The 21,486-nt window shown below is 40.1% G+C and overlaps 1 protein-coding gene across 3 annotated transcripts in view; it reads right to left on the bottom strand.

Moving 5' to 3' along the window:
• LOC134217583 (myb-like protein AA) overlaps positions 1 to 21,249 on the bottom strand; it is a 65,119-nt gene extending 43,870 nt beyond the window's left edge. The window contains exons 1-2 of one of the 3 annotated variants that reach the window (XM_062696363.1): positions 21,148 to 21,164; positions 20,887 to 21,013 (exon numbers count right to left, since the gene is read on the bottom strand). In XM_062696363.1, the coding sequence (XP_062552347.1) occupies positions 20,887 to 20,987 (101 nt within the window). In that variant the 5' untranslated portion in view covers positions 20,988 to 21,013; positions 21,148 to 21,164. Of the gene's footprint in view, positions 1 to 9,040; positions 9,964 to 20,886 lie in introns of those variants that run through there. The other 2 variants (XM_062696362.1, XM_062696364.1) reach the window with 2 other exon arrangements.
• Positions 21,250 to 21,486: the final 237 nt, after the last annotated feature.

Raw genomic sequence — 21,486 nt, 5'->3', positions numbered from 1 at the left:
CCACTGGGAGATCCTCCAGGAGTTTCTCCGGAAGTTCCTCCTGGAATTCTTTCAGGAGTTCCACCGGCATTTCCACCAAGAATTTCTCTAGGATTTCCTTCGAGAATTATTCCGGTAGTTCTATCGGCAGTTCCTCTGAAAATTCTTCCGGGAATTTCGGCAGAATTGTAATTTATTTAGGCTTCTTCAGGAATTTATATAGGTTTTCCACCAGAAGCTCCTCCGAGAATTTCTCTGCGAGCTCCTCAGGAAATTCTCCGGGAGGTCCTCTGATGATGATGATGGTCCAGCTACAAACCCCAACAAAGGTTTCAGCTAGACGAGATTTGTCTATAAGATGATTCATTTTTTCATTTTTCATTTATTTAGTTAACATCTAAACAGATAACACTGAACCAACAATTTGACGCCACAATGCACGGTTCGAGGCCGCATCTCTCCATCCTCGGATACGCCCCACGCTCGCCAAGTCGTTCTGCACTTGGTCTGCCCATCTCGCTCGCTGCGCTCCACGCCGTCTCGTACCTGCCGGATCGGAAGCGAACACCATCTTTGCAGGGTTGCTGTCCGGCATTCTTGCAACATGTCCTGCCCATCGTACCCTTCCGGCTTTAGCTACCTTCTGGATACTGGGATAAGATGAATTCTCTTGTTTCCGAGAATGCTTCTGGTAGTATCCCCGAGGTCCTGGTCCTGAAATTCCTCCAGGAGTTCTTACGGGAGATCTTACGGGAGCTCCTCCGGCAGTTCCTTCGGGAATTCCTCCGGGAGATCCACCAGCAGTTTCTACGAGAATCCCTCCGGGAGTTTCACCGGGTGTTTCTCTGAAAAGGAACTCCCGGAGGAACTCCCAGTGTAATTTCCGGAGGAACTCCCGAGGAATTTTCTATAGGAATTTCCGGAGAAATTATCAGAGGAATTCTCGGAGGAACTGCCGGTGGAACTTCTGGAGGAATTCATTGAAGAACTACAGGAAGAGTTTCCGGAGGAAATCCTGGAGGAACTCTCGTAAGAATTCTAGGATGAACTCCCAAAGGAACTTCCATAAGAATTCCAGGAGGAACTCCTGAAAGAATTCTTAAAAGAACCTCCCGGAGGAATTCTCCGAGGAACTTCTGGAGGAATTTGTAGATAAATGCCTAAAGAAATGCCAAATGAATTCCTGGAAGAAAGCCTGATTGAATTCCCGAAGGAACTACTGGTGGAACTTTGAGGAACATCCGGTGGAATGCCCTAGAGGAAGAGAAAAAATATTTCTGAAGGAACTTCCGAAATCCCATTTCCCGTGAAATTCCTGCCAAATATCGTCCAGGAATTCTCTGTAAAGTTCCTGGAGGTATTACCGGAGAATTTCTTGTAAAAACTCCTGGAAGAACTCCCACAAGCACTTCCGGAGAAATTCCCACATGGAAATCCTGAAATAATTCTTAGAGAAGTTCCTAAAGGAATTTCCGAAAAAATATCTGAAGGAATTCCCAGAAAAATACCAGGAGGAATTAATGCAGAAATTCCCAGATGAAATCCTGAAAGTATTCCCAGATGAATTGCTGAAGAAAATTCCTGCGGATTGTTTCGAAGAAATTTCTGGAAGAACTCTTGGCAGATATCCGAGTAAATTCCGAGGGAAGTCCGGAAGGAATTCTAGTACACTTCCGCGGAAAATCTCCCGGAGAAATTCCTGAAGGAATTCCTGGAGAAGTACCTGAAGAAACTCCCGAAAAAAATACCTGTAAGAATTTCTGGGGAAATACTTGGACGAATTCCAGGAGAAATTCATGAAGATATTTCTAGAGGATTTCTTGAAGGATATTCTGAAGTACTGGCGAAAAGAATTCCATATTGGAATGCTAGATGTTTTCGCTATTGAATGTTTGGAGGTATTCCCGGAAAAGTTCCTGGAAATAATCCCGGAGGAATTAAAGGAAGAGTTCCGAGAGGAATGCCCGGAGAAGTTCCTAGAAGAATTTCCGAAGGAATTTCTTACAGATTTACAAGTGAAATTATGGAGCTAAATCGGAGGATTTCCGTCATAAATTTTTGAAGAAACTTCTGGTAGAATTTTGGGAAGAAATTCCGTATGTATTCTTGACGAAACTCTCGAATGCATTCCTGAAGGAAATGCCGGATTCTTCTTGAAGAGAGAATAGCCGAAGAAATATCTAGAAATAAATCTTGGAGAGAAGAAAAGAAATCTTCAAGGAATTTCCTCTTGAATTTCTTAAAAAAATTTATAGGGGGGGGGGGTATCTAGATAAGGAGGAATTGCAATTACATGAGAAGGATTTTCGAACGATTTTCAGAGGAATTTGTGGATAACTTTCCGGAGGAATTCAGAAGTTCCCAGGGGAGCTTCTAGAAGGATTTCAAGGAGAATTTTTGAGCCCGAAATGTTTCGAGTTGTTTTGAACTTTCATATATTATGGATCCTGGATGCCCTAATAATTTTTGGGAATCTTTTGAATTTCAACCACCTATTTCTGTATATGATTGGATAGTAAAGTGCACATGTTTGAGAGAATTCATTTCAGTACCCGTTCAATCTTTCCACAATTTAGGGGGGTAGTCAATGAATATCAAGTAGAGGGACTCTTGGAATTCGTTGAACTGCTCCAGAATGAGGCGGAGCGTGACAATATGGTCCACAAAGGATCTTCCGGCACGGAATCCGGCCTGCTGCCGCCGGAGAGTCGCATCGATCTTCTCCTGAATCCGGGCTAGGATAATTTTGCATAGAACTTTAAGAACGGTACACAGCAACATAATGCTACGCCAGCTATCACATACAGTCAGGTCACCCTTTTTGGGCACCTTCACTAAGATACCTTGCATCTAGTCGACCGGGAAATTTGCGGTGTCCTAGATATCCGACAAGAAATAACGGGTACCGTTTATGCATGTCACCTTCCCCAGGCATAAAATGATTCATATTTGTAGAATTAATTAAAAAATCTTCTTCTTCTTCTTCTTCTATATACATAAAAATGAATTTCTGTCTGTCTGACCCTTATAGACTCGGAAACTACTGAACCGATCGGCGTGAAAATTTGTATGCAGAGGTTTTTGTGGCCGGGGAAGGAAAGTTGGGCTCTCATACAAACGAAACACCAATTTCTTCAAAACTCGAGAATTAATTAAGCAAATAGAAAATCTTGCATGTGGAGGTTTTAGAAAGGAACAAAAAGATAATACGAATCGATACAATTGGCAACGACCTAGGCGACGACGAATAAAAGATCGGAAGCCTGCAACATGGAACTGCAAATCGCTAGGCTTCGCAGGTTGCGACAGGATAATCTACGATGAATTACATCCCCGCAACTTCGACGTCGCAGCGCTGTAGGAAATCTGCTGGACAGGACAGAAAGTGTGGAAAAACGGGCATCGGGCGGCTACCTTCTACCAAAGCTGTGGCACCACCAACGAGCTGGGAACCGGCTTCATAGTGCTGGGCAAGATACGCTAACGCGTGATTGGGTGGCAGCCAATCAACGCAAGGATGTGCAAGCTGAGAATAAAGGGCCGGTTCCTCAACTATAGCATCATCAACGTGCACTGCCCACACGAAGGGAGACCCGACGACGAGAAAGAAGCGTTATATGCACAGCTGGAGCAGACATATGATGGATGCCCACTGCGGGACGTCAAAACCATCATCGGTGACATGAACGCTCAGGAGGAAATGTATAGACCGGTCATCGGACCGGATAGTCTGCATACCGTATCGAATGAGAACTGCCAACGATGCATCAATTTTGCAGCCTCCAGCGGAATGGTAGTCTAAAATACTTTCTTCCCCCGCAAGAATATCCACAAGGCCACATGGAAATCACCTAATCAAGTAACGAAAAACCAAATCGATCACGTTCTAATCGACGGTAAATTGTTCTCCAACATCACGAACGAACGTATTTACCGCAGTGCGAATATTGAATCCGACCACTACCTCGTTGCAGTATGTCTGCGCTCAAACTCTCGACAGTGCACAACACGCGTTGGAGTCGTCCGCCGCGGCTAAACATTGGGCGGCTACAAGCTACGCGCAGCGCAGCAGCTGGAAGTGGCATTCCCAACGAAAGAGCAGCTAGGCGCAGCATCTTTTGAAGATGGCTGTTGAGATATTCGATCCGCCATTGGAAGCTCTTGCAACCGCTGCACTAGGCACGGTGGCCCCGGATCAGAGAAACTACTGACGGCGAATGTGAGCAGTTAGTTGAGGAGAAGAATGCAGCATGGGCGAGGTTGCTGCAACACCACAAAAGGGCGAACGAGGCACGATACAAATGGGCGCGGAACAGACAAAACTCTATTTTTTCGGGGGAAAAAGCGCCAGCAGGAAGATCGAGACCATGAAGAAACGGAGCAACTGTACCGCGCTAATAACACACGGAAGTTCTATGAGAAGTTGAACCGTTCACGTAAGGGCCACGTGCCACAGCCTGATATGTGTAAGGACATAAACGGGAACCTTTCTACGAACGAACGCTGCACTGGGTCATTAGCAAGATTTGGGAGGAGGAAGTTTTGCCGCAGGAGTGGATGGAAGGTGTCGTGTGTCCCATCTACAAAAAGGGTGATAAGCTGGATTGTAGCAACTACCGCGCAATCACATTGTTGAACGCCGCCTACAAGGTACTCTCCCAAATTTTATGCCGTCGACTAGCATCAATTGCAAGGGAGTGTCCCACGAACCAGACGGGTTTTATGGGCGAACGCTTCACCACGGACCAGGTGTTCACCATTCGCCAAGTACTGCAGAAATGCCGCGAATACAACGTGCCCACACATCATCTATTCATCGACTTCAAAGCCGCATATGATACAATCGATCGGGATCAGCTATGGCAACTAATGCACGAACACGGATTTCCGGATAAACTGGCACGGTTGATCAAAGCGACGATGGATCGGGTGATGTGCGTAGTTCGAGTTTCAGGGGCACTCTCGAGTCCCTTCGAAACGCGCAGGCAAGGTGATGGTCTTTCGTGTCTGCTATTCAACTGCTTTGGAAGGAGTAATACAAAAAGCAGGGATCAACACGAGTGGTACAATTTTCAATAAGTCCGTCCAGCTATTTGGCTTTGAGAAGATGGAGGAAACCTACATCAGACTGAAGAGGGAAGCTAAGCGGATCGGACTAGTCATAAACACGTCGAAGACGAAGTACATGATAGGAAGAGGTTCAAGAGAAGAAAATGTGAGCCGCCCACCGCGAGTTTGTATCGGTGGTGACGAAATCGAGGTGGTTGAAGAATTTGTGTACTTGGGCTCACTGGTGACTACAGAAAATGATACCAGCAGAGAAATTCGGAGACGCATAGTAACTGTAAATCGTACGTACTTTGGACTCCGCAAGACGCTCCGATCGAATAGAGTTTGCCGCCGTACCAAACTGACAATCTACAAAACGCTCATTAGACCGGTAGGATCGATCAGGTGGAAGATGACTTGCGGGACCCTCCGTAGATTGTGTGGTTGGCGACGTGTAGCCATGGACCGAGCCGAATGGTGGAGACTCTTTTATACCGCACACGCCACTTCGGCCTTAGTCTGTTTAAATAAATAAATAACAATTGAAAATTGCTTTGAATTTGCTTTTTCCTAAATTGTTGTACCGAAACTCCCTGATTTCACTGAAATTTCCCCGGTTTTTCCATGTTGAACGAAATCCCCTGAGTATTCCCGGTTTTCCAGGTTTTTCCACAGAGTAGACACCCTGATTCGGTAAAGTTGTTCAGGATTTCCAGGATTACGAAGCGGTGCTCAGTGAATGCGTACTTCTTCCAAGAGGCGGCGCTAGTGGCCAATTACTAGTTGAGTATATTGTTCCTTGTAAGATCTGTTGTATTTTGGTGCATAGTATTTTTGGGAAACGTAAATGATGCGTGAGGGTCTTCTAAAAGTTTTCTTTGTAGTCAACCTGCTCTAATAACGCAAAGAATACAATGCCTTCATAGTATACACCCAATTCTTTTTTTACACGGGGGATGCGTTCCGTGTAAAAAAAGTTTTCGGTTCAAAATTCGAAAATCCGTGTAAAAAAAGTTTTATGATTTCTCGACGAATCATGTAAAATGGAGCAACTTTGCAAAAATTTTGTACGGGATTTTTTTTACACGGCCGTGTAAAAAAAATCCGTGTAAAAACAGAATCGGGTGTATGTTCATGGCCATCCAAGAAATCCCTGAAGTTAAGACTTTTGTAATCAAGTAATCGGTCAGCCAGCGTATTTCAAATATGGTACATGCTCTTAGTGATATGAAGATTAGAATGCGTTAACAGTACATGTTCTAGCTAGGTCATCCAAGAAAACGCTGACTACACGCGTAGTCAAAGATAAATTCACATGTTTCAAATAAGATTTTTTTCAATACTATTTTTTAAGTTTTGTTTTGCCCGTTAGGTATCACTGAGCTGACATTTCTGTCAGGGGCTGTCCACAAACTACGTAGACTGAAATTTCACATTTTCAAACCCCCCTCTCCCCTAGTAGACTTTTCCGAATTTTTGGTGGAAATTATGGAGAATTTTCAGTTGAAATTTTGATGAATTTCTTGTAAAAAAATCGAATAAATTCCATGAAAATTACAAAGGCTTACTCACAAAAATTTCAAACGTTTATTTTTGTGGAAACTCAAAGAATTTTTGGTGGGAAATTTAAATAGTTTCTCGTGGTAGTTTTCAACAATTTATTCAGATATTCCAAATATTTTCCATCAATAATCCCAAATAAGAAAATTATGTTGAGCTTTTTAGTGGAATGTCTTCACTTATGACAAGTGAATAATCCCAAAGATTTTGCTTCAGATCTCACATTGACATGAAATTTACGAAGAATTTCCCATATATGCATATATGTCCAAAGAGTTTCTCATAACAATTCCGAATAATTTCCGAAATTAAGAAAAATTTCCCGGGGACTTCCCAGAAAATTTTTAGTGGAAATTCTGAAGGATTTCTCGCGGAAATTTCGGGGAATTCCACTTACAAGTTCCAAAGGATGTCTTTTGAAAACTCCAAAGACTTTTTCTTGTATATTCCAAAATGCTTCCTTTATAAATTCCAAAGAATTTTCCGTTGAAGTACGACATAATTTCCCGTGAAAACTCTAAACAATCATTTGTAGTTTCCAAAGAAGTTCCTGCCGAAAATCAAAAGAAATTCTAGTAGAATCTGCAATAAAATCCAAGTGGAAATTTTGAAATTGTTTTCGAAAGTTTTTATAGAATATTTTAGAGAATTTTCCTGCTCAACACAAAATAATTTCCTGGTAAAACCCATGATAGTTTCAAGCCGTAGTTCAGACTATTACTTCTGTGAGAAATTCAAGGGATTATTGTGGTAAAGTCTTGCAAAAACAAAACAGAAAAATCCTTAAAAAAATCAAACAAGTAAATTTCGCACAAAGCTGCTGTATAAACCGTCCTAAAAAAAATATGAAAAAGTCCACGTAGACTTTTGGTATACCCCCTCCCCTGTCCCCCTTCGTAGACTAACGTAAACTTTTTCGAAACCCCTCCACCCTCAAGAGTCTACGTGATTTATGTACAGACCCTCACTACCATTCTAAATCGAATAGAATAGCGTTATTTTTATTTCCAATAATACATTGGTACATTTGATACATTTATATGGTTAGTAGAAGTGAACATCGCACTTGCTTATCCGTTTGTGTAAAGCTACGGTGCGGTTGCCATTGTTTTGAACTATAGATGAATACATCTGAGGATCAAACTAATTAATGTCTTAAGTCAAAGCACAACTTTCGTGAGAAGACGCAGTTTGAAATGGTCAGGATTATATTTCTGAAAATCATAACATAAGCATGGAAAACCACTGATCTTGTATCCTTTTTCATGAAAACCCCTACCCTCGAGATACCCGCCCACCTGTGATCAATCTTAAATAACGTCCTAAAAAATGATTAAATTATCTTTCGAAGCATCCCAAAAAATCCAAAATATTTAAAAAAGTTCTAGCAATTTCAATTTTGGGGCAAAAAGACCTCAAAGCACAGACAACGTAAGTTTGTTGTGCACATACAGAGGGTTAATGAACACTAAGATCCGGTTGTTCATCTCAAAGCTTTCATATTTATCGAGTAAAAAAAACAGCAATGAAGTGCAGTTGTTTTTTACCTTTGGATTTTTTTTTTCAGCATTTACCACGTAAGTTAGCAAAATGATCCGCCGAAATTGGTGTTTCATTTCTATTTTTCGAATTTGGTACAGTAAGCCGGAAAGGGGAACAGTTCCCCTACACACTACATGACAGTGTATTTATTGGTCAAGATAAATTATTTTTTTGTCTAATTATAGTTGAGTGAAGAACTGATCCAAATATCAAAATTCACATTAAAAAAATCTAATCGTATATTAATTTACGCCCAAACATTTCTTTGCCAAAATGATTAATAATTGTGTGATCCATGATAGTGCGAGGATGTATATAAAACTAGGTTTCCTCTCCAATAAGGCTTGCAAGCGAAAGTCCGATTTCAAGAATATCACAACACAATACATATAAAGTGCGCGCCTAAACCCACGCCAACAACTGTATCTGCGTCATTCCTCTGTTTTAGGAAACACTTCCATCCTAAATCTAATGTTTCAAAAAAGGAACAGCGCGTGATCCCTAGTTCCGAGAGTTCCCCTCATTTTCGTACCGATTGGCAACGCGGTGCAGTTAGAGCATTAAAACCAACCATCTATCCGGAGCGCGTCTGGTATCCTGCCAGAACAAGCCAAGCAAGCCCGGAGAGACATAAAATCAATTTCACAACTTTCCCCCTCTTCCTTGCTTGTGCAACATTCCAGTTCCCAAAGTTGTGAAATGTGTCCCTTTTTGCGTACCCGTTAGTCCCTCAGTTCCATCATCATCCCTTCAAAGCGCCGCCCGCCAGTGCAGGCTGTAAGGCATGGTATCCGCATTCTCTACGTTTCCGTTCGCCCTCTTGCAGGATACGAACGATAAGTACACAGTTTTTCGAAGGGGGAGATCGTTGTGTGGGGTGAAACAGAAAATTTCTGAGTTCTATACTTACACAGCATCATCCTTGGGAAAGCAGTACAGACTACACGTAGGGCTTCGGCTGTTGGTACATCCGGCAACTGAACAGTAAGATGGAGGCATGGTTCGTGAGATCAAATTTCCTGAAAAACACTTGCCGCGAGATTGGCTTGAGAAGATATTTTCCGCTTTCCACACGAGATGCTTGGAAAAATGATGACTCAAGATTTTCACGTCTATTTCACTTCACCGTCACCGTATCCACACACACGCTTAAAGAACTAGCTTAGGGGACCGTTGGGAACTAGCTCATAATTAGATAAAAAAAATCGGAGCGCCACGAACTCGACGAGACCTGTCCTCGATTGTTCCCTGCCGGCGCGGCGCGCAGTACTCTTCTACTAGCTCTAGTTTAGTCGCAGCTGCCCAATGGCTTCTTCCCCCTTTGGCGTCTTTCTTCACCCAGCGCGTTCCAATTCTCGCACCTCACACTAGCGAACGGTTCGCGTTGTCTCTTCTGGCACCGACCGACTCAAACTCGAACTGAGGAATCCGTTCCACGAAAAGAGGTCCACTTCACTCTAGAGATTTCCTTCGCTTTTTCTCTTTTCCACCTTTTTTTCGTTCACTAGAATACGTTTCTGACTTTGTGACGACGATGTGGAAAATTTTTCTAGGTCGTGGCAATTTTCCAGCTCTGCGAGCCCGATTCCTCACAGGATTTTGACTACCGAAGCGGATTGTTATTAACACTTATCACAATATCAACAGCGACATTTGATTGTTTGTAGCTGATTTCGTCACTTTTTTGTCGTCACACTCTTCCCAGATACAGAAAACGTGCAGATTTTCCTCCTTGTGGTCTGTTCCTGTGTGCTGACCGTCGATGATGGATGTGGTGGATCTATACACCAGTAGCTTCACGGGACTTTTAAAGATCTTTTCCTTCTGCCCCTTTTCATGTTTATTCGGTGTCGGAACTGGCACTCGTTCTCTCACAGCTGGCCATGGTTTGCTTTCTCTCGACTGGTGAGTGGCATATGCTCATCTTCAGCATGCTCTGATTGAAGCCGATATGCGTGGTATCGGAACCGGGACTCGGGAGGCAGAATTTTGTTTTTATCCCAATCGCAGTGGTTCAGATATTGTTCAGGTTGGCTGAAAGCTTGGAAGCATTTCATGCTGGCTTCTAGAAGACGATCTTTCTGAATATTTGTTAGAATTAAATATCCAACATTGCGAAGGAAACGAAATACAGGTTCTTCATTTAAGGGCTAAGAATGAAAGAAACATTAATATGCGAAAGCAATTCCCATGGTTAATCGGATCCACAAATAAAAAATATAGACACTAACGAAATAAAGGTAAATAATCCGATTGTATAACGTTTCAGAAACATTAAACATTCTTACTTGTACAAAAAGTATAATTTTTTTAATTAGCGAGACTTTTAGCCCAAGGCTTAGTGTTCATGTTCTTTCACAAAGTTTTGTGTATTTTGTATTTGTTTAGAGTGTTTAGACTTCAACTTTGGTCGCGAAACTAAGCCGATATGAACAAATAATACGCCGAATCTCGTCAATTTTTGTTTTGTGGTTTCTTTTTTAACATTCTAACGAAGCATAAGCTATAGGATGTTCAAAAATCCACATTTGCTCTGAATATATTCCAAAAAGTCCATTTTGTAGGATATTTTGCTTTTCTGAGGCCCAACACCAGCTTTCAATACAGATGTGAAACATAATTATTTATAATGAAAATGTACCATGTGATGAGTAGCGGAATTAATAAAAATTTTCGTACATGATGTATCTTTCATCATCATTCCACCTAAACATTGCCCATCGAATGCCTTTTTTCCCTTCTTCTTCTGCTTATTGGCATTATATCCCCCACTGGGACATTGTCACCTCGCTGCTTAGTTCAGCACTTCCACAGTCATTGAAACTGCGAGGTTTTTAAGCCAAGTTATCATTTTTTTTACTATTATCATGTCGTTCGAGAAGTCGAGAAAATTTTCAATCCGAAAACTTTCTTTTCACTTTCAGCATAGTCTTGCTTTTTAATCGGGCATCTTAACTTACTGACAAATATCGAAAACTAATATTTTTGTGGAACAATCTAATAATTTGTACAATATACTATTATATAACAAAAAGAAGACAGTGTTCATTACGGGTAATGATTATCTATAAGATTATCTACAGACAGATAATAAGAAATTTCTATAAGAAAACTATTTTGAGCTTTTAGTGGAATGTCTTCACTTGTCATAAGACGATTTTGTACTATCCCATTGAATTCCACCACTTGATTGTACCTTTGACAGACATGTATTTCGACCTCAATAGTAAGACTGTTTTCAGTGTATCGTACTTGGCTCGACTTCAAGTATGAACTCGTCTTATCTTCTTCTTCTTATTGGCATTACATCCCCACACTGGGATAGAGCCGCCTCGCAGCTTAGTGTTCATTAAGCACTTCCACAGTTATTAACTGCGAGGTTTCTAAGCCAGGTTACCATTTTTGCATTCGTATATCATGAGGCTAACACGATGATACTTTTATGCCCAGGGAAGTCGAGACAATTTCCAATCCGAAAATTGCCTAGACCGGCACCGGAATCGAACCCAGCCACCCACAGCATGGTCTTGCTTTGTAGCCACGCGTCTTACCGCACGGCTAAGGAGGGCCCGAACTCGTCTTATATGACAAGGAATTTTTGCCATATAAGCCGACGGCTTTGGCAGGTTTTGTTCTATTATTGGCAGGGGGGTTTTTGTTGACCGAATTTTATGAAATTTGGCCACAATATTCTTTGATATGCAAAGAATGTTTGGGCCAAATTTGAGCATAATCAGTCATAAAAAACCCCCCTGCCAATAATAGAACAAAATCTGCCAAAGCCGTCATTACCCCTATATAACATTTACAATTACTTTGCATTTCTGTTAAACACACACACAAATTTCTTTATTCTTTATTTGGAGCAGGGAAAAGCCCGTTTGAGTAGAATTATTCATGAAATCTTTCTCAAACGGGCGCAAAACCTCCTCTTCTTTTATATCAACAGATAACAATATTTCCAAATGATACATAATTTTGCTTAAACTTAACTTCCTAATTACTTAATATTATACAAAAAATACATCTATAAAGCTACCTGGCCTAATGTGTAATACTGTCGGATGTAGAGGGGAGTATAGTGAACTCAGAGCCTAAAATATTCATCTTCATGAAGCAACTTCGGTCCGAATTTTGACAAACATCGCATGAATATTCAAAACATAGAATGACATAGTCAGACGACTACTCCACGAACTCATTCATTCGACTGTCACTGAATGTGTTTACTATGTGCAGAAAAAAACATAATTATCATTGTTTATGTTGATGTTTACCGCTGAAAGTACCTCGCGGATGAAAATCGGATTCAGTCCTGTGTGATAAATCACTTTACTCATTTGAAACGTGTTCAGATTTCAGATAATTTATAAATTTGTAAAATGTGCATAAATATTCGATGACTAATATTCAACTGAATATTGACTGTCCAGAGCCGACTATGAATGTGTCGGAAGTGAACTGACAAATGAAGAAAAATGGACTTCACTAAAAAATTTCGATTATTTTACACTCTGAGTGAACTTTTTCCGAAGAATACACCGGGAAAGATGAAAATCAAACGCGGTAGAGCAACGATTGAAAGTGCGACACATGCTAGTGAAAGGCTCGTTTTGCGCATAATTTGTGCGAGCTCTTCTCAAAAAAATGAAAGGAGTTGATCGAAGTGGACGGTAGGGTATATTAAGGTTCAATTGAGAAAGCAGAGTGGGGCAATCAATTCTTGATTGTAGAAGATCTGAAACGAACAACGCCTTGGATACGTCTCGACGATCACTTAACAGATTCAAACCAATAAGTCGGCAGCGTGCCTCAAAGCTGGGTAAATTATGTGGGTCATTCCAAGGAAGACGAAGTAGAGCGAAACGGACGAATTTACGCTGAATTGCTTCTATTCGCGTTATGCTATTTTGATAAAAAGGAACCCAGACAACAGATGAATATTCTAGTAATGTCCTCACTAAAGCGCAGTAGAGCGATTTTAGACATTGGATATTATTGAAGTGCTTTGTTATGCAAAAAATCAATCCGAGTGTTTTGAATGCTTTCGAGGTAATATAGGCGATGTGATCCTTGAAAGTCAATTGAGAGTCTAATAACACACCCAGATCTTTAACCACAGATTCTCGTCTAATAACTGTAGGTCCGATTTTATAACAAAAGTCAACCGCAGAGCGTTTACGGAAGAAAGAAATTAATTTAAACGACATGAATTGGGAAACGTGTTTAATCGTTTCCCAATTCATGTCGTTTATATTTAAATATATTTTGCACAGAGCCGTAGCGTGGACTCCCAGCGCCCTTGGCGAAACCTTAAAGTTTCATAAATTTGTATAAACGAGATTTTCTTCACTATTTTTGCTCATCTTGTAGAACAGTAAGATTAAAAAGTTTAGTGGATTGAAGATGCTTCATACAACAAGCAGTATATTAGGCGGTATGTCTCTGGAAAGTTTTTAAATGCTGTGAGCTTTTACACTAATTTGCAAAATATGGTAAGATATGTTAGGAACTTGGAAGAGTCGTGGGCATTTCTGGATCCTCGTATGGAATCTGTTAGAACATCCAGGCTGGAAGATTATTAAAATTGCTGAAAGTTATTTACTTACAGCTCATAGTATCCTAACGGCTGTTTCTTACTCTTAATGGAAGGAACTGACGTACTTGCAAGTATCGCAGAGAAAAGGGATTTGAAAATCATGACAAATCCAATACAAATGTCAAATGGTTGGAACAAGAAAATCCAACTCTGAAGTGGATCGGTCGATGAACAAAATCGCTATCGGATTTCGGATCAAGAAAGATACAACATAAGAATGGGTCTGTCAGTGGTTTGGAGGTACTTTGTTGGGTCAATAACATCCAACTTTGAAGTGGTCGGAATCGACATCGGAAGCAGGAAGGCCATGTGGTGAAATGAGGATATGAATGCTTTGATAGAATATGCCTTGGCACATGTTGTATGTATTGCGGATAAATTTTGCTAATCTACGAGAGCTTTGAGAAATGATAACCAAAGTAGTCATTTAAGCAAGGCACAATATCACTGCTTATCGTAATGCCGCCAGGTCAAATAAGGCCATGATGATAATTTTTCGGACTAAATGAAGTTTTTCTGAATGAAATGAGCAAATTTGTCTTAAATCTACATCATCCTTTTCGTTACCCCTACCCGATATAAGTCATTAGCGCAAAAGGTCTTTTAGAATTTTGGTCAATACCTGTGGCCTGTTTTCTAGACTTTTTCTTAGTCCCTTGTAGTCGGTTCCAAAAGGCTCAGAGAAACCGAAATGTCAGTCAAAGTTAAGACCAAATCATTCGACTTGTTTATTTGAGATAAGAAAGATTTGAGTTCTTGAAATATTTCCGTCATAGACCTTCAGACTTTGTGGTGGGTGTGTTATTATTTGGCCATGTAACGAATAAAATTGTTCTGTTTCCCATACCGTAGTTCTCGATTCCGGCGCCCTTGGCGGCCAACCCCACGCTATGGCGCTGATTTTGCATTATAAATTTATGATCAGACTCTGGGCCGAAGCAAAACAGTGTTAAATGGATAGCAAGAGCAGGAATTAATGTCCTATATTTTGGATATATGCAATTGACTCAACAATTATACACAGCTGGCTGAAATTGGAACTGGCTCTGGAGTTCTTTCTCAGGTCTCCAGAAGCGACTTCAGCTGCAAAGGCACAACAATTCAATTAGTCATCCAATCACAAACATGTCGATGCTTTGGAAGACATTTTAGCTAGTAAGAAGTTTACTCCAAGTCAAATATTTAACGTGAATAGTAACTTTCTCTGTGGTAATTAAAGCCGTTACAAATATTAAATAAAAATTATGTCCTACTGGTCTCCTGAAGGTCATGGAGGGGGTGGGAGGGTAGTAAAAAATAAGCAGGGTTCATATTGATGCTTCCTCAGGAAAATTATCGGAGAGAAATCGCTTTTCGGGAAAGAAAACCTGGAGTGTGATAATTATTTTTCGCTCACTTCGATTGCCGCCAAACGTCATCCCGGACAAACAAAAGAGAATTTGGTGAGAGAATTTCATTGTACCTATATACAAATAATTGAATCAAAACTATTTTATCACCTGCATATGAAATAACCATCAGAGTGGGATCGCCAACTTCCTATTGTTAACATTTCGTGAATAAAGGGCGGGTTCTTCTCCCCATCTATTGGGTCAATCTGGGAAACGAGGGCGTGTTTGTTTATTTATTTATAATCTTGGTCTTCGACTAGGTCGTACAGACTGTTTTCTTATGAAATAGTTTGACAATACTATTATTATTATTGATTATTGAAACGAAAAAAAAAACAAATTAATACAAATATAAAGATTCTGAGTACACTGAAAATGATTTCATAATAATCTAATATTGCGCCTGTTCACTTTATTTGAATAATTCAACGTTCTGCTCAAAATGTTCGATTCGTCGGTTTCCAAGCCACGGTAGAATATTTTCTGAATACACGACATCTCACTCCGTTCGGCTAACTTGTCAACCGCAAAGCAATATTTCGGAATCTTGCATCGACTACAACTTTGTACGATACATAATCCAATGTTGATAAATCCGTTCCAGCACTAACCAACCGTCTAATGTCCAAAACTTCCTGTGATCCTATATACTCGCAAACCATTTCCCTAAATTCATTTTTAGTTACATCGATTGCAATATTTAATACATAAAGTTTCATATTCGCTTCTTTTGAATTACATTGAAATTTATGATTGGTTTCAAATGTTGTTGAAGAAAGAGGAGATAAAATACTACGAAAAGATTGATTATCAACTTGTTGTACTAAAGATTTTAGATCAGCGACATCAGGGACTTATTTAGTTACGATTTGACTGATACGGTCTACTTTATTTTTTAAACCATCAATTTTCAGTTTGTTTGCGTCATTGTTCGACACCGTTTCTTTCACAACATTCCGCAAGCGACCACTTTCAATCCAATTTCTGCAAGAATCACACATCCAAAATATATTCTGATGTAGACAGGCGCATCCTTCATCGTAGGACAATCCAACGCATCTCGCGTGAAAGTAACGTCCCATTTCACAGAGTCCCTCGCAGCCCACTACGATATCTTCAGCAGAAAACTGAATATTACAGGTATTGCACTTGTTGACCATTTTGCAGTTTTACAAACCCTGATTCCGATATTTAGTTAACAGATTCAGGAACAGATGGCACAAGCAACGAATGATGATCCAGTTGATGCAATCAAAAAAGAACGTCACAATAATCTGAGATGGCGGCGTTTGACATGATTCTCCGAGTGACAAACTATTCGATGCAGGTGGTGAAAATAGGTAATTAATAATCGCAGGCACGTTCGTTCGGCGATCTGCTTTCTATATTCTGCGATGCGCTACCGGCGTCTACTAAACAACACAACAATCGAACAGCTCGAAAAAAACAACGAATCAATCAAATTTTGCGTATCGAAAGGGAACGAAATGCAACTCGAGTGAAGAGCAACAACAACAATGTATTATTATTTGTACGAACTTTCTTCTGGAAGGAGATTCTCAATACATCCCGTGGATTTCGCATAAGTCTCTGCTTATGGAACCACCCCACCAATTTTTGGCCCTTCATACAGGAGTTTGATGAAATGCAAACAATAATAAAAACATGATCAAATCGATAAGAAAATTATTTTGAGCTTTTTAGTGGAATGTCTTCACTTGTCATAAGACGAGTTTATACAATCCCATTGAATTCCACCACTTAATTGTATCTCGACAGATACGTATTTCGACCTCAACAGTAAGGCCGTCTTCAGTGTCTTGTACTTGACTCGAGTCGAGTACAAGACACTGAATTCAATGGGATTGTATAAACTCGTCTTATGACAAGTGATGATCAAATCGTTTGTCAGATATGGCCAGTGCTATCGGCAGGTGCCTTGCTACAATAGATGGCAGTATCATCATAATCGTCCTCACTTCGATTGCCGCCAAACGTTGATTGGGGATTGTTTATTCTCGCGAAGGATGTACATTTATTTATTATCTCTTATATTGTTCGTAATGACTGGTTTTCCAGGCGGCTTATTGGGCCTGCGCAAATCTCCTATCTCGTCGGAGGGCCGTCGTGTCAGGGCTGTTTAGCGTCCCACCTAACACCAGGACTTGGGCTTGTGCGCTTTGAGCGGCACACGGTCGCTTTGGTGGGGCCTACTTGCGGATACATTGCGATTAATTGAGATACGGTTTTCGTTGGGTGAAAGCTGTTAAGTATTCCTTTTAGCTATGTAGGTTTTCTTTTAACCTGCGCTTAATGGGAAAACGTCATTAACAGTATAATGAAAAAATAAATTTCCCCATACTAATTTTCATGCAAACTTGAAACGGCTTGTGCTAAATCAGTTTTAATCCAAATGAGCTTAAATTTTCAGAGGACACTCAGAAGATGGAAAAGAATCAGATGAGCACTGTGGAGCAAAATCGATTTTTTGAACCACCCTATTAGACAGGTATGTGAAGGCTTCTGATACCTGTTTGTGGTATTGGTTTGCGTGGTAGTGCCACCAGAATGGAGTATCCAAGATTTCTTATGTTCAATACACGCTAAAACACACTAGGTCATATTTTTTTTTGTATTTTGACGTTGGACTTAGGTCTTTCTTTACTATACTGGGTGTCATTTAGATTTTTGGAAATCGAGAGCGTTACGCTGGAAGGGAAGATTTTGAACGTTACTACCGCCTTTATCTTTCGATGGATTTTGAAGATTTATATATCAATCGACTCGGACACTCTCCAGCATTTTGCCTATTTCACTGAAACTTAAGATTATTAACGATAAGCTATTGAAAATTTCAATTCTTGTCAAAGCCAGCAAAAATTTCATATGTAACCAATCCCGTGCAATCCTAACACGGACATCAGAATGCGGTATGTCACAGGCCTTAGGGTCCGTCGGAAGATTTTCTTTGTGTATAAAAGAAGCAGTACCTGCCGCGTGCGAGTCATTACAATTTGTGACAGCAGCGCGTACTGACGTGCTTTTAGCTCGCGCATTTTTCGTTTCGTTCGTTCGTTCGCTGTGTTTACCTACCAGCGGTAGAACTACCGGTGGGTCTGCGAATATGCATGAAAGAAGTGGGCGAATTTTTTTGTCATTCTGTGCTTGATGATGGTCGCGTGCAACGGTGTCGGTTGCGATGGATGCAATCGCCCATCGCATCGCTCGTAGTTGGTGGTGGATGAAGTGTAATAAAATTAGAGAGATTTAGTCTGCTCATTCAGGTGATTGGTTTCATAATTTAAATGATCCCGGGATGAGTACGAGTCATGTCATATCACTGACCATATGTTAAGTTCTGCTTGGTACTTAACGACATGTACATTAAAACATGGTTATACTATAACAGTTCTGATTTCATATAAAAAAAATCAACTACACTGATGAAAATAAAAATTTGATTAAAACAATTACTTTCATTAATTTGCAGAAGGTATTAGCAATTAAAGATGCACAATCAGCAATAGTGTTAATATCCATGTTAGATTTGAAAATTTTGCTGAATTACATGTAAATGTTTTAAAAAAGTCCGCAAAAAATAATTTCCAGAAGAATATTTAAATAAACTTTATCTTATACTTTGTTTTTTATTTTCTGAGAAATTGTATCATTAAACTTGACGTAGACATAGAGTTTGGAATCAAAACATTATATAATTTTTCGTCGATGTATTAGCAGTATCTCCTCTATTATAGTAGGGTCACTGCTCCTTGACTTGTTTCTTATTGTTGTGATTTTTTTTTCATCAGTAAGCACGCATGGTAGCAAAAAGAAGCAATGAAATTGGTGCTGCATTTCTTTGTTTGGAAAACGGGACAGTTCCCCCAAAATAGCACATTTTGCCCAAGTCTGAAAATTGTATAAATAGAATTGTTTAACTTCAAATACTATCATCAATAAGAGATCTATAAATGCCCTACACTTTTTTTTTTATTCGTATATTTATTTGGTAGGCACTCTGTGTTCTTAACCGCTACTGTGCCGTGATCTACTGTGGTACTCTGCTGTACAGAGTCCACACAGAATCTATTTTTAGATATTCATAATTCGTTATTGTTGTCGTTGCCAGTCCATATCATCGTGAGTCCATTGTGTTCATTTGTCCATGTGGTGAATCCAGTGATCGTTGCTTTGTTCGGTTGCCATTAATCGAAGCACGTTGGAGGAATGCCTCCGAGAAGAACAGGTTTGTCAGTCGTCATCAGGCAGCCGTGTCGGTGAGGCGCGTTCCCCAAAACGCCACCGTACGGACTGCGCTTCTGGCGACTGACAAGGTTTGGTGGAGGGGCTGGGAATCGAACCCATGACCATTCGCTTATGAGGCGAACGTGTAGCCAACTACGCTACGGAACCCCCACAGATGCCCTACACTTGCTTGAGTAAATAAGGGCTTAATAGTTAGAAACAAAGCAATTCTTATTATGTATTTAATTATTAGTTTTATTTCCAGAAGTTTTGAATACACAAATTGCTAATAATTCTACACAGCATGGAAGTTGTCTTTCCAATATCATTACCTATAATCAAACTCTATAGATCCAAAAGTTAAAAGTTAAATGTAAATACGTTACGTTTATACAAGTCCTACGTCTACTCGCGGTTATGTTGATAACATTACCCATTGCTCGTTTTTTTTGCACGAGAAAGGCACCAACACCACTAGGTGGATTAGTCAGTTTTTATAGTCAAGTTTTATAAAATTCAAATGGGCCGTAACGCTCTGACAAACTTCCTTCCATCCGGGGGTGAAACGTTATGCAATTTGTAAATTTAGGTCCTAAAAAGGAACCAACATGGCTGATTCATTCTTAAGGATTACAACGTCATAATTTTTAATTTTCCACTCCCACCCAACCAAAAGCGAGTGTCATTTATGGGACCGTCAGGAAAAGAGGTCAGGAAGTAACACTTCCTTAATTGATGTAAAGAAAAACTGACAGACTTACGTATGATTAATTAATAACAATAACAAGAACCAATAATGCAGTCCCAGATGCAGTCATTTTTAGCGGATTTTTCGTATTGAAGGTTTTTATCGTAGCACTCCGACAGACCCCTTTTCACCCTCTGATGCATTATCTTAGTTGTAAATTTCAAGAGCTTAGTACAAGTGGTTTAATCGCTTAAAAGTAAAGTGAATAGCAATCAGCCCTGCTGAATGTCTTCTTATGTTGGACTTTTAATTCTAACGGTATGTGTTGTGAGCATCCGTCGCACGCGGCAAACTATTAACGTTTGTGTATGTGTTGTGAGAGATCTTGAATGAATGAGTGGCTCGAAGGGATGCTACGCGAGCGAAGTATTTGCGTATGCTACGTGTTCTATTGAATTTGTTATCATAGAACCAACTAAAAAGGAACGGAATAATTTGTTTTATTGACGTAATACGAATAGTTGTTATCTAAATTCAATGAACATTCATTCAATCACGAAAAAGATGACACGCCGGCAGTTCTCATTCTCTCACAGCTGTGGCTAATCTCACAATGTCGATTTTATAATACTCAGACGTGCACGTCGTCATCGTCCGAGTAACCAATCACATGAACACAACAGAGATCGCAATAAAAAGGATGAAAGGGAAATTTGTTTTGATTGGATTACGCTTTAGCGATTCTTCTCGTATAAGCATAATAAATCATAGCCGGTGTTGCTCAAGCAGTGTTTGGTGAATGAGAAAGGATAAAGCAATAATGTTTTACTCACGTGCAGGAGTCCTTGGGGAAACGATGGAACGAAAGATTTTCAATGTTCGGCCCTTCGACCTTGTTCCCACAACCAGCCACTTGGCACTTTCCACACACCATGACTAATCAAAGCCTTACTAAGTGCACTTAGTAGAAACAATAAATTGAACTACATATTATAAAATATTAACTAAAGTTATTCATTACATAGCACATGCGACAAACAATTATTTTCTACCACAAGATATTAATAATGTGAAAGGCAAAAGTTAAAAGGCACCTTTATTTTCGGGACGGATGATTCTGACATGGAAAAAATGTGCAGAACCATTTCGTTGGCGATATGCGCGATGATACACTATTCTTATCGAACGAGAAACAACGACTACCAATGAAAGAATGAAAAAAAAACTTAAGTGCTCATGGTACTCGCGGGCGCGGCGACTAAACTCGTTGCTGTGTCAAATGAAGAGCTTTTTTATCACTCTTTCGCGAACTGTCGCTGTTCAAAATTTTAGTACAAACACTGAGCAAAATTTTGTGGCGCTATATTTATGATATTGTTTTTCAGGATCGATCATCGATGCCCATGGGCAGTATTATGATATTCGATAGCCAA

The sequence above is a fragment of the Armigeres subalbatus genome, chromosome 2, assembly GCF_024139115.2.
Source record: "Armigeres subalbatus isolate Guangzhou_Male chromosome 2, GZ_Asu_2, whole genome shotgun sequence".
Taxonomy (NCBI): domain Eukaryota; kingdom Metazoa; phylum Arthropoda; class Insecta; order Diptera; family Culicidae; genus Armigeres; species Armigeres subalbatus.
Note: the sequence above shows the minus strand (reverse complement) of the source record. Positions and strands in the feature narration are given on the sequence as shown.